The sequence below is a fragment of the Scomber japonicus genome, chromosome 7 (assembly GCF_027409825.1).
Source record: "Scomber japonicus isolate fScoJap1 chromosome 7, fScoJap1.pri, whole genome shotgun sequence".
In the NCBI taxonomy this organism is placed as follows: domain Eukaryota; kingdom Metazoa; phylum Chordata; class Actinopteri; order Scombriformes; family Scombridae; genus Scomber; species Scomber japonicus.
In genome coordinates this window covers 22,593,756-22,607,933 of record NC_070584.1, presented here as the reverse complement: position 1 = coordinate 22,607,933, position 14,178 = coordinate 22,593,756, and the positions used below count along the sequence as shown (strand labels likewise).

Below are 14,178 nucleotides of genomic sequence, written 5' to 3'. Positions count from 1 at the left end.
GCGACCACTTCCTGTCACATGTTCACCTTTTGACAGGTTCACATTTGTGGTGCTCAGCCATCACCACTGCTTTTTTACTTTGCAGTTTCCTTGCAGGTTTCGATTTACTACCACTGTGCCAACACTAAATGTATTTTTTATCAGGTGTTGCAGAAAAATAGCACACAATAGGAGTGTACAGCCATTTCTGACAGCTCTGTGAGGCTGTAAAGTTTATTGTAGAACCAGTTAAAAGGTCTTACATTTGTTTTTGATCATCAACAGTTGCGATGGAGTGAATGTAATAATTGGCCAAAGAGTTGTGCCATAATAATAAACAAAAGGTCAAATAATACTTTTTCTGCTAACATAAATTATTCAGGTCATATGCTTCTACTCTTGAATAATTTGTCATATATACCTTTTTTAAACTTAAAATAGTCTAATATCAGCATTTGTTAACATGCAGAGTAGCACCTTACACATTGTACAGCTTTTGAAAGTTTGATCACAAACCAAAAGGATCAATGAAAAGTTATGGCATCACAAAAGTTCAAAAACAAAACGAATAGCACCAGAAAGTCTGTAGAGCACCAGAAAGTCAGCAGGTTTCATCATCTGAGTACCACAAGTTCATGTCAATCCATCAGATGATATTGAGATTTTTCAGTCTGGACCAAAGTGGTCCTGAAGATTATAATAATTGCTAAAGACTTAACAAATATTAACTATCCACAATAAAACAAAAAGGTTTAAACAACAACAACAACAACAAAACAACTGTTACTGCTTTTGTAAACTGGCCTCTACAGTATATGTAAAGAAATGTACGTCACTATCTATAGTCATAAAGACAGCAATGTCAAATAGGAAATACATATTTCCCTCATTACAAGAAGCTCTTTAAACACCTAATGTTTAAAAAGACAAAATTGAGTCATCCAGTCTTTGGTATTAGTCAACCAACATATCAGCCCTGTTATGTTTGTGCAATGAAAGAACCGTCAGTTAATCCATTTTCAAGGGAGTCTGTCTTCACGTCAAACACCAGTCCTCTTTTGTATATCAGTAGGGTGATCTCATCCATCTGTTCCATATCTGTCATTTCTTCTTCTCTGGAGCTCCCCAGTGCCTCTTCTGTAGAGCCAGGACTCAAACACTCGTCACTGGTCCCCTCTAACATCCATGAATCCCCCCTCTCATCCTCCACATCCTCATCAGTATTGTCATCCCATTCCCGGACAGTGGTCTCCTCTGCGTCCTCCAGGACAGTCTTGCGCTCTGGATGCAGCTGGTGCATCGTCAGCTCACACACCTCTTCTTCCTTCTCCAGCCTCTCCTGTACAATAAGAGAGAACAATACGATTCAGGTTTCAAAACTTCATCAATATATGCACAGAGAACAAACAATGAAACTCTTAACATGCTGCCTTTGTTGACTGCCACCAACTGTAAATAATAGAAATAATTAAAGGAATAGTTTGACATTTTTGGAAAATATGCTTACTCTCATATCTGTAAGGTTGATATGAAGCTAGTCTCATTATCACTCTAAGGTTGCCAGGCAAACAGCTGGGGCTCAATGAATTTACAGGACCTGGACAAAAAATGCTTGTGTGCATGATTTAACACTGTACAGATTACACAAACTAGATGTAGCATGTTAATTAGCTAAATAAGTGCTAGTAGGTGAATTTTTTTTCACCCTCAGATGGTGCCAAGCTAGAGGTTTCCTGTCTTTGTGCTAAGTTCAGCAAAGCTAACTGCCTCTGGCACTAGTTTCTTCTTTACCATACACAAGAGTGGGATTACTCTTCTCATTTAACCCTCAGCAAGAAAGCAAATAAGTGTATTTCCCAAAATGTGCGACTATTTGTTAAATATTAAAGACTCAAACAACACAGAACAAAAACAGAATGAGGGAAATGAAAATGGCTTTTGTTAAATATAAAAATAAATGGTTTAAAATGAAAAAAGCAGCTGTACAAATGTACAAATAGTAAGTATAATTATTAAATGTACATAAATATAAGGCTAAAATCCAATGTAATTTGTTTATGATAGTTGAGAAGGAACCAAAGAATCACAATAAGAATGCTCAGTTTCCTTAGTTGAAACACAAAGGTTATAATCATCTTAGCTCAGATCAACTAGATTGCTTGGATGTCAACATTTTAAGAAGTTTTATCTTTTTAACCATGTATTTTTACATTTACCCTATAAAAAATAACTTTTTAAAGAAAAAAAATCACACTTCTCCAGAACAGACACGCATTGGCTGCACAGATTTACTGTACACCATGGTTACTGGGTCCGAGAGTTCTTCTTTGTGGTAAAATTAGAGGTTTGTGGCTGTCTCACATCATATTTTAGCAACTTCATTAGGGACTTTCCTTTGTTTGATCTACTTCCCTGGGAAAAAAATAAGTGTGATATAGAGATTAGCATCAACTGCCACCTTTGTCTTTGTTTTGCTATTTAAATTACTGTACTTAAGCCCACACACAAGATATACAACGCATCTTCTACTTCATTCACAACATGTGTAAACTCAGGATGTTGCCGTTGTTGGTGCCCGTTTTGGACACAATGACCCAAATTTTAGCACAATGACCTCAAATAAACAATACCACAAGAAGAAAAGACTGTCAACCTCTTTTGGGCCCCAAACTGTATTTAGAGATAAATCTGCTGATTGCTATACAGTATGGCAAAAAATAGTGACAAATGCAAATTTCCCTGAACAGAGTTTCTAATGATATTGTACAAAAGTCTCTGTTTACCTATTGTTTGCTATAATCATGCACAGGTATTATGGTTTGTTTGATGATATTCTGATGATGTAAAGACAGTACACATCTCCTGCGTGACTAGTTTGAAATATTTTCTTTACACTATGTTATTAATCACTAATGCAAATGGAGTCTTACATCTGATTACTTTTTTTTATTTGATGCTTAAACTTTTTTGAACTGAGTGCTGTGGGTGGAGTCAAAGAAAAAATTCTCACTATGTTAAAAAATGTTGTACCTTCATATCGTCTAGAAGTGTGAATAGAGTCCAAGTCATTGGCAAAAACGGTTAAAACCCTAAATCTGTCTGAAGTTTGCTCAACAGCCAACCTTTATAGTACATAAATGACTTAAAGCATCTCATCGGTAATTTTCCAAATGGCACAAAAACTCCCCTTCCCATGCAACAGTTTCAAACCCAGGTCCTTATTGAGATTTACCTGACTCTCTGGCTGATGGGTGGTGAAATCTAAAATGACCGGTGTTGGCACAGGAGGGAAAATCATGTTTTTGATTCTGAGTATTAGAAAAGAACAGAAACTGTTAAAAATGAGCCATCCAGAACGAACACTTGATTTGAAGACTGCAGATGAATAGCTGTTCAAAAAAACAAGTTCCTTAAAGCCACTGTGGTACATGTGGTCATTTTGTCTGTAAAACGGAGGTGATGGAGGGTGTTTCATTTTTGTACTAACAGAAACTATGTAACTTTTGAAACAAGAAATGATACAATCCTTTCTCAAAATGCAATACACTGAAAAGTTCTGCTGCTACAACCTTACTTATTCCGGTAAGACCACTATGGTGATGAATGTTAACTAATTTTAGATATTGTTGTGTAACTGACTGCTCTAAGTCTGCTTGCTTACTGTACTGAAAAACAAAAAAAGAGAAAAGAACTAGATAAAGTTATGGCTGAATCAGCGTGGCTTATATTATTAGCAGCGTGAGTTGTAAATAAAGTTTTATTGTTAGACTCATGTCGGGCTAGTACAAGCTACTGTTACAAGCTAACGTTATTGGTATTTCGTACACAGGTGAAGGAGGGAGTGAAACAAAAGGCTGTTGGCAACCATGTTTCTGTTCTACACAAGTTTTAATCGCTGTTCCTTTCACACTACAATACTTCAAGTCGTTAACATCAAACTTGTTGCAAAGGTTATTCCACGTGTTGTTCCCCTTGTCTCCTGACTTTGATTTTGGATCAGATTCGAGCTCAAACATGTAGTTGAGAAGTTTGAAGACTGAGAAAATAAGTGAAAACCTACTATAGTTTACTGATGTAACCTTCTGAGCTGTGGAAGTCTGCAGAAAGGCTGCTTCCTGAAGCTAACCAATCAGAACAGAGTGGGCTTTGATGAGAAAGTAGCCAAAACGTCCTGTTTCAGATAGAGGCTGAACTAAGTGGCTGCATAAAGGGCCAGTATAAGATAAATAACAAGGTTTTCTGAACTTTAAATAATGCTAAGATATTCTATTAGAGAACATGAATATTCACCTGAGAATTTGTAATATTTCCCCTTTAAGCTTCATTTGCCACAGTAACCAATCAGTTGTTAAAATTTCCACATTCATACATTCTGTAGTTTGTAGGCTTATTATTAGTTTTATCCAAAATTATAGATTGCTTAAAGCAGGGCTCACCCACCTCTTTAAGACGAAGGTGCACATTATTGACAATAAAAAGAACATAAAGAGCAATCCGAGACTTAACCAAGCTATAATTTAGGGAGAAAAAAGAAGATAGGGAAAAATTAGTTAGCAGCAATGTATTGGCAAAACTGCTCCACTGATTTGTACATATATCATGGCAAACTACAAAGATGCTTCAACACAAGAGTACATTGAGTCTGATACAGTACCATTCACAGGCGTCTCTGGCCGTGTGCTGATAGTTACTGTGGCTGTTAATCCTCCTCCCTTTCGTGTCACACCAGCAAGGCTGATGTTGTATTTTGTTCCCGGTGTCAAGTTTTCCAGGTGGTATGAGGTGATTGAGGCTGATATGTTATGGCACTTACCTGAAATTACATGAGATGTGGGAAGAATTCTAATACTGAAAGTTATTGTCATTTTTAAGTTGAGTATCAAAAGTTGTCGGAATATTATATATTTGCAATAATACAAGAAGCTATACATGACAAAATATGCACTTTTCCCACTTTTCCCAGGTCTACAAAACCGTTGGCTTTGTGAGATAAACAAAAGGATACATGTGAGTAATAAAAAGTGATGTTCACACCTCCCTGCTTGTCCTGTGAGCTGATTTGCACACTGCAAAGTATGTAGTGTGTGAGGAACCCTCGCTGGTTCACAAAGGGAATTGCTTTCCAAGACAGTTCAGCAGAATTGTATGTTTCGTTAAACGCAATAAAGTCCTGGGGTGCTCTGTCTGGAACTTAAGAGGATAAAACAAATGTAGGGTCATTTTACAGTATGTGATGACAAACTTGGATGTGATGTATTACCTTGATGCACCAATTGGCATCTTTTATTGAATACATTGGGTTCTGGAAAAATGTGTCTCACCTGGCCAGCATACAAGACTGCTAACAGTGACAATGATAACATGCTGGTATTTATCAGGGATCATGTTTATCCTGTTCACTATCTTAGTTTATTGTATAAGCCTGCTACCTTTTTTTATATATAGACTTGTACTTGTCAGTGTATGCAGCATGCAGAGTAACCTTTTTAAAAAGACACTTACCACCCTCTTCTTTATAAAAAAGGCACATTTTAACTGTCTTTGGTTTCCCGTCCAAACATCTGTGTTCGAAGTAAAGGTAGCGTACATATGCCTTCATCTCTGTAACCGAAAAAGAAAGAAAGTCCAACTGATTTATAGCTTGCCTTGTACAGAAAATATTTCTTTGATGTCAAAACCATTAAATGAACAATGTAATATTTAATGATACAAACAAGTAATGAATAGTAAAGAAATCTGAAGACCAATAACTATATTTGATGTTTCTACATGTCTACTCACTACATGTGTGGTATTTATATATACAGTATCACTGCATTTGGTTTTGGTTTGCAATGTGTCCTATTTAATTATCTTCATCATAGTCATAATAAAAACAAAATAATTGTAAAAAAAAATTGTCTTTTGTACCTGTATGTCTTAAACCATCAATTAAATTTGGTGCAAAATTAGACTAAGGATTAGTGTTCAAACATAATCAAACCATTCATCTCTTTTGTACTTTGCTCTCTGTAGAACAGAGGGGATACATTTGTATGAACTTACTTTCTCTTATTTGCTTCTGTCCTATGCCTTTCTGCCTTGTTATCACATTTTTTGGTCTCAGATCGCCATCTTGAAGCTCGTACCACTCAAGGCATGTTTTTTTTAATTTTTCATTCAGTAATGTTTTATCACAGGCTGCCAGGAACAAAAGAAATAACATCCATTACGGTCTAATTAAGGATAAATATGCATATGTGACACACTTAAGCACAAATACACTGTGGGTTACTTTTTAAATCTGTTGCAGGTTCAGCTGGCACTTGTATGATCGCTGGAGGAGAATGTCCTGCTGCATTTGTGGCGATAATAGTGATGTTGACAGCTGAGTATAACACATTATAAGTAGTGTAATCAATCGTGCCGTAGTGATCTCTCTTCCTCTTTTTCCCACGAGGACAAGGACATCCACGAGAAGAATGAGTGTCATCGAACCTGTATTTCACTCCTCTGACTGCTGCTGCATGTGGCACTGGCTGAGGAGCAGAATTGAGTGCAATTACAATAAACATAGCTAAAGGAAGTAAGTAAACAAAGAAATATACATTTAATCAACCAAAATTGGATCAGCCCTGCTACAGTAAGTGTTGGATATTCACTAATTGTGTCTAGTTTGGTGGCTAGCAGTTATGTGGAATCTTAGAGCTAGTTTACTGTAAACAGCGGCCTGTTGTGGCCGAAAGTGAGAGCGGTGAGAATGAACTAAAACAATAAAGCTACAGGCCGGACAATTAAACAATGGGCTGAAACTTGAGGTTAAGCCTTTACAAAGCCGAGAAGAATTACAGAGTCGGGGGAGAATTCTCTGTAGGTTGCTATGAGCAACTCCTCTCACATTACACATTATTAAATTATTGTTATTGTAAAAATATTGATTATAGCTAAAGTGGTAGACCAAAAGCCAGACTGTTTGCATGGATACAAATTTTGAGCAAAGAGAATGAGGTGTATGTCCCAGGTTAAGTCACTTGAACCAGTGATGTTAAAGATTAAAGGTTACATTTCTTTAGATAGTGCTGAAAGATAATTGAATAATGCTAAAAATGAGCACATGCTGTTTCCTACGCAATTCAACATTTTTCATGAATTGTCTAAAAGAAGTAGCTACCAAGTAGACATACTGATTGTGCAATTGGACAAATGCGTATGTATAATTCCTTAAAATTCCTCAGGTTAGAGTTAGGTTTGGTTTATTAAAAGGTCTATTTTAATCATGACTTTGGTCATTCATATAAAAGTTATTATAGTGATCATGACAAAAGCTCCCTAACTTCCTAAACCTAACTATTCCCTGTTTTGGTGCCTAAAAGCAACAAAACCTTCACCAAAGCACTGTCAATATCATAGAATATTTTTATTTTTAAAAATGTCTTCTTGTTGAAAAATGTCTTCTTGTTGAAAGTGGCGTCAGATCAGAAAACACATATTTGTTGTTATGGAGGGCATGGGTTTTCTCTTTTAAATATGTTTGTTGCTCATTATGGGACAATGTCAATATATGGCCGTGGAATTTTTTTTTAAATGTGTGTCACTGTAATCTAGACCCACCTTTGTGTAATTTTTTGGGCAGTTTTCATTTTACTGGCTTACCTTCCAAGTTAGCATCAGCGTGCGGGTGCCATTTGAAGTTGTTTTGGTCATGGTAACTTTGGGCTGTTCAAGCTCTGCAGTAAAAACACAAATATTAGTGAGCAGGCTATTTCATTTTTCATTTGGGTAAAAATGGTTTCTTTAAAAACTGATTTTGCACCTATCTTGATTCTCTTAATCTCCCATTTACAACTATGAAAGTGTGTTTTAGAGTGGAACTAAATTTGACATATTTCAGTAAAGGGGAATTTGTTCACATCTTGCCATCTGCAAATATAGGAAAGAGGCACCTGTATAAATTTTGAATAATCAAAACCTATATATCGTGTAAAGTGTTACAATAGGACTGGTAAAGACACATATTTCTGCCATTCAAAACAAGATATACATTTTATTCAACCACACAGATAATATGACCATGACTTCACCTGCAGGTACAATCACTGTAGACCAGTCACTCCACAACGGGTTAAGGACCAGTATGGGCTGATGTCTGATCCGAACCTGATAAGCTGTACTTTTTAAGAGATTCGCAACAATTACCTGGTCTGTTAAGAAAAAAAGAGAGAGTAAGACTTTTCATAAGTTAGATATTTTAAGTTTGTGTTATTTTTCCTCCTCAATTGTAGATTAAAGGTAGAATATGTAGAATGAGCAGAACAACGCCATCTAATGTCTCGAGATCGTAGTCGCAACAACCAAAAAGTAATTCCAGCAGTCGGGTTGCCAGGTCCGGTGCCGGATTTTATTTTAACTCTAACTCTGTAAATATACCACTTTATCCACATGTCTAACATTTTTAGGCGAGAAAGTAGCCCTTTAGATCCACAATGTGACGCTAATTTGTCCAAATAACATCTGCTTAAAGTTTTGTTCCTGCGAATTCGGAGCCACTCAAGTTAGCCGTAGCGAGTAACGCACTTCCGGTAATTTTCACAAAATAAAACACCCGTTGCCTTTTATTATTAAGAAAACCATAACGATAGAGTTGGTGATTTTACTTTGAAAACAGGAAGCGAACATACCCTCGCTGTAACTGACTTGAAACCACCGAGGTACATTACATTGTAACGCCAGTGGGAGTAGCAGCAATGTCTCTGCATGTACTGCCTAATCCTAAGCACCGATTGGCTTGTGTGTGGTGTCGTCAGAAGCAGGAGAGGCTCACGATCGTAAACATCTAGTCACGTGTACTCTGAGATGGACGCGCAGGTCAGGAAATGACGTAAACGGACCGTATATGGTTTTTTATTTGTGTTATTACATTACGTGTTGGACTAAATACATGGACATATTGAGGAAAGTATTCCGGTTTTATGGAAACGGATTTCATATTTCACTAGAATGGATACTTGGCGAGCTGTACAGAAAGTCCTGAGTCATAAGATGATCGTTGTGGATAAAGGGAAGACTTTGAAGGTATGTAGACGTTATAGCTTTTCTCACTTAGCAGAGTGGCTAGCCGAGCTAATCGCTAATACTATTACGGCTGTGAGCAACCATAGAAGTCGTGATTGGTCTTGAATGAATCAGAACAATCTAAGCTTTCCAACAATGTACGGCATGAATATATATGTTTAAAGGTTGGTGTTTAAAACATTCAGAAGAACGTGTGGCTACCTCCTAACATCCGTCCCGTCCCATGAATGGAACAGCGTGCGTTAAGAGGTTAATGATCAAATATCAAAATCCGAATAGAGTCAGAAAGTCAACCCACTCTCCACATTTCCATTGCTACCGTTTTGATACTTCATGGTACACAAACAAATAGCATCTCATATGAAAGCTAAGACCCTGGCGAGTTCAACAGTACTACTATTATTGAGCTAAAAACTCAGTGAACCAGCAGTATACAAAGGTAAACAACCACTTATTTACAGCGACTAACAGATATTCTGTCTTACCTTTGAAGTTTTGTGATGAAAAGTTGTACTTGAGAGCAAAAAACGCTGGTTTTAGTAAGTCCAACACGGCCGTGTTTGTTTACAACTCCATTTCACCCAGTGCCAGCCTACAGTAGCTGCACCAGAACCACAGACAACCCTGGCAACCCGCAATTCCGGACGCTAAATGGCTGGTACAGTGTACACAGAACCGCTCAGAACGTCATTGTCGAACCCGTCAAAAAAATTTAAAAATATTAATTCAGACTAAATATTTTTTTTTATGGAAAAGCAATACTTTCATTCTGTACCCCTCAAAACGCCCCGTGGCTGTATTATTTTTAAAAAAAATATAGCTTTTAATAAATATTCTACATATTCAACCTTTAATAACAGACTGAAATATTTTGTTTCACCTCAGTTGTAACCAAACCCAACAGTGACATACTGCCAGTACACTTTAATATTACAGGGTTAGGGTTGCAGCCATGCGAGAAGTTAAAGGTGCAGTGTGTAGAATTTAGTGGCATCTAGCGGAACGGATTTGGCAGATATGGAATATAATACTCATAAGAATAAGAATTTTTGAATTTTGAACTGTATGATCACCTAAAAATAATTCAGTTATATGTGCATAGAAATGTTCTTACATTAGGCTCAAAATATGTATGCAAGTGCACACCGCACAATTTTGTTCTTACCTCTGTACTTATGTTGAATCAAAAAAATTCTAAATTGACAGCTGCATGTCCGCCATTTATAATTACCATACTACCATGTCCACATTTCTCTACATTAGGAAAGCTCTGTTGGAGTAGAGTAGCAGTGGAGAGAGCTGTCAGTCATCGCAAAGAGGGACGTGACAGTAAAAATGTAGAAAAATTTAACTACTAGTGAAGAGTGGACAATAGTTTCAGAAGTAGAAGCCTGAAAAGGCAGATTTGGCTAGTAAATATGTTATGGGCAAAACAATTGGAGCCTGCTTCTGCCCCTGGACTGTTGTTGGGTTATATTTATGATGATGAGTTAATAACTAAATAGTTTATCATTAGCAATTTTACACTTTTAAATGTTGGGTATTTAGCTCCAATAATTCTTTTTTTAAATTGTGGTTTTAATGTACTGTTTACATTGAATAAGTATTGACTATATCATTAAGACAGTGATTTATTGTTTGTGCGTAAACATGGTATAAGGCTGTTCTAAATTTGATCACAGAGTAAGATTTGTCCTTAAAACATTTGTAGGCCCATCATGTTTTTGTGACCTTAGAATGAGCCCTTCCTATCTACAAAGTCAGTGAGTCCTCTTGCAAAGAAGCTGCCATGTTTCTATAGTAGCCCAGAACCGACAATCCAAACACTGGCTCTAAAGAGGGCCTTTTGTGTTTTTTGTGAGTTTCGTGTGTATCAATTTGGTTGCAAGCTGCACCCTCATGGCTAGATGCCACTAAATCTTACATATCTTAAACCTTTAAACCAGTGAACAACAGCAAAAACATCATTTTCAGCTCCCGTTAACAATGATAATATGTTGATATATGATATATGTACAAAACCACTGATGTGATCATTCAATGTATATCAGGAATTTATCATTTAAGACATAAGAGTACTTACAGGTTAACGTCTTAGCGGTGGTATTAATTTTTTTCTGTAACAGCAATGTGGATAAAAGATTAAAATAATGATTTAACATTTATTAACAATTTAACATTTTCATCAGCCACAATAGACTTTTAAATAGATTTGATAACAAATCTCAGTTATGCCTCACTTTTTCCCATGATTCTGTGGAGAGATTATCTGGTTGAAACCAGACCTCAGCTAAAGCCGGATACTTCTCTGCAGCCGTCCAGGTCAAGTTGAGATTGTTTTTTATCCAGGACACTGAAATATTTTGTGGTGCTTGATACTTAACTATTGAGGAAAAGCAAAACATTTCATGTGTAATGTTGTTATGATTATGTATGCTGAATACACATTTACGTACATTGTGTAAAATCAGAGGAACATCAAGTACCTGTGTCGGTGAGTTTAATGGGCATCTTGAGTGAGTTGCAGCTGGAATTTCCTACATGAGCTTCCACCCAAATATGGTGGACAAGGTGAAATTTAGTCAGCTGTTCCTCAAGGACCTCATACCAGGTCTTGGCAATCTCCGGAAATTTTGTCTCACTACGGATGAATATGTAAAGCTATAATTGCAGTGAAAACAGCAAAGAAAGCATCTCACAAATCCTCATACTAGTAAATTGAAAGTACAAAACTAATTTCAACAGCTACAAACATCCACAAAATAGTACAAAGAACATAAATCATTGGATCATTGGATTATTGGATTATTGGTCACCGCTTTAAAGTATTGCAACTCCATCACTGAACGATACTCACTTAAGGTGAAGGTCAAATGTCACATTGCTCTCCGTCATGTTCATGCTCCATTCACACAAGTAAACATTGTCCTCAGCATATCTTCTGAAGCACTGAGGACTTGAAGGAGCCTCACATGTTGACCCTTCAGAGAAAAACAATAATAAATACTTATTTTACTGAGTTGCTGTGGAAAAAACAAAGACTGCTTCTTCAGAGAAAGCAGCTTCAGCAACAAAGGGGCACAAAGAAAAATCTACTAAGTACTACAGCTACAGTTTACTTATTTTATTTAACCTCTTAAATTGTTAATCCAGTTTTAGATGTTTCCTCATTTTCTCATTTTATTTTATTTTACACTGGGGATTACTTTATAATGTGCCTTACATGGTCTCAAACATGTATTCTTACAAAGTCAGAGGTTTGGGGTTCGGTCCATCAGTCTAAGCACTCAACCTCCAACCTGACAAAACAAACATCCTATTTGTTAAAAACTAACATGTAAAATATCGGTTTAGACAAATCTATAAAGGCTGACACTTCGGTGAGGCTGCACAGAGCAACGCAGTATGTATGCCGACTCTTAGAGGAAACCACACGATGAAGATAAGCAAACCAACATTTTGTGGCTTATGTTACACTTTTACTGTCAAAGTTTTGTTATTTTCATATGTCTGATAAGTATCCTGTACTGTCTGGTGATATGATCAGGTAGAGGTTAAAAGAAAATCAACAGGTCGATAAAGGCTGGACAACAAAGCAAAAACATAGAAGGGTTTATTATTTATTTACCTTTGCTGATCGTTGTAAGGAACATAAATATGGCAGTGTATCCATGTAGAGAACTCCAGCGCTTCAAACTTTCCATGATGTATAGTGGAAAGTCTAAAATGACCAATATTCTTCAGTGTGAAAGTCCATGTATTCCACCTGACTTCATGTAACTCAATTGTCTTTCTCAGAAATGTCAGAGAGGTTTCATGTCTTCAGGGCTATATGAGCTGCAGCAAACCACAGTGCAGGGGCGGGGTGAGGTTGCATTTGACATACTGCCAGACAGACACAATAGCAATTCTGAGAGCGACAACTCTTTGAAGTCCTCTTGTCATTTTTTTTTGTTTAATGTTAATTTCCCTACAACTGCTTTTGTTTGATTCATGCTCATATACCTGAAGAGTGTGCGTGACCGAAACGTGGTATTAAAGTATTTTTATTGAGCAAGTGACGACAGTGTGTGGGTCACCTCTTTTTTTAAATGGTGATTCAATCTTGCCATCAAAGAAAAACTGGAGGACCTCTTGAAGCTACTATGACAGAATAACATAAATATGTATGTTTACTGCTATGTGACGTTGCATCACACAAGCGGTTGAGGTAGGAGGGGAACATTTTGGGAAAATAGCTTATACCTCAATTATACTGATTGAGTAAGGTTATGTTAAAAAACTTCACTTGTTGGATCTCTGCATTCATTATTGAACCTTTTTGTGTTTATCTTGAACAGTGTCTGGAAGTAAGGCATCACTAATGTGTTACAATAATGTGAGCACTCTCCTCTATTGAGTAGTGTAATTTAAGGGATTACAATTTGAAATTCAGTATTTATTTACATTTACTAGAAAAATTAACTGGGTAAGGATGCAGAAATGCTACCAATGACACAGAAGCTCCAGCAATCGGAAATTAGCAATCCAGTCTCATGGGAGTTGGTGAAAGCGTCTTTAATTCTGTTCTGTTCTGTGGTTTGGGGTTTTCTAGTGGCATTAAGCTAGCTGTAGGTCGATTTAGCTGCAGTTTCCTCAGATAATAATCTTATAATGGAAGGTTTTGTGCAACTCTGTACAAGTTAATTATTTGTAATACAACATGTTTCAAATTGTATTAAAAACTATAACATGTAATAACCAACAGTACTTCCAGCTGTTGTAATCCTGCACCTCAAACTCATCTTACATCCTCATTCTGTTCCTCATTTCCCATTTACACAAGTTACAGTTTCATACCAAAGCACTTACACTTTCATTTTGAAAAGGTGACTACTGAACATGCAGTAAGCCCTAACCCTAACCCTTCTTCTGTTGACACCCAGTACCCATTTTGAATGCTTATATCTCATATTTGTGTATAGTTTATAATTTAGTTTGGGCTCTCTTCCTCCTTGGCAGGTATGATCAATTGGACCCCTTTTAAAACCTTTATTTTATATTTTTATGAAGAACTTTTTTATATCAAGAGTGAAATTCAGGCTTCAAGCGCCCATGGTTTCTCAGTAAGATTCCACAACTGCAACAAAAAAGTGACCCCCCTTTTAA

At 36.7% G+C, this 14,178-nt stretch overlaps 1 protein-coding gene across 1 annotated transcript; it reads right to left on the bottom strand.

Moving 5' to 3' along the window:
• Nucleotides 1-786: 786 nt before the first annotated feature.
• il12rb1 (interleukin 12 receptor subunit beta 1) lies at nucleotides 787-13,827 on the bottom strand. Its single transcript, XM_053322993.1, has 16 exons — nucleotides 13,820-13,827; nucleotides 12,659-12,768; nucleotides 11,888-12,011; nucleotides 11,517-11,671; nucleotides 11,271-11,413; nucleotides 11,114-11,147; nucleotides 8,040-8,159; nucleotides 7,612-7,685; nucleotides 6,254-6,497; nucleotides 6,025-6,159; nucleotides 5,482-5,580; nucleotides 5,014-5,169; nucleotides 4,634-4,792; nucleotides 4,420-4,489; nucleotides 3,212-3,287; nucleotides 787-1,318 (listed from the first exon to the last, which is right to left on the bottom strand). The coding sequence occupies exons 1-16, from the start codon at nucleotides 13,825-13,827 to the stop codon at nucleotides 959-961; spliced, it is 2,067 nt and encodes a 688-aa protein (XP_053178968.1). The 3' UTR covers nucleotides 787-958.
• Nucleotides 13,828-14,178: the final 351 nt, after the last annotated feature.

Excerpts from the sequence above, each read along its gene's own strand:
- il12rb1 (XM_053322993.1), bottom strand. Across the intron at positions 6,498-7,611 it reads CGCTGATGCTAACTTGGAAG|CCAGTGCCACATGCAGCAGC; the intron begins GTAAGCCAGTAA and ends TCTGCTCCTCAG. Across the intron at positions 4,490-4,633 it reads GCCAGAGACGCCTGTGAATG|CTTGGTTAAGTCTCGGATTG; the intron begins GTACTGTATCAG and ends CCTAAATTATAG.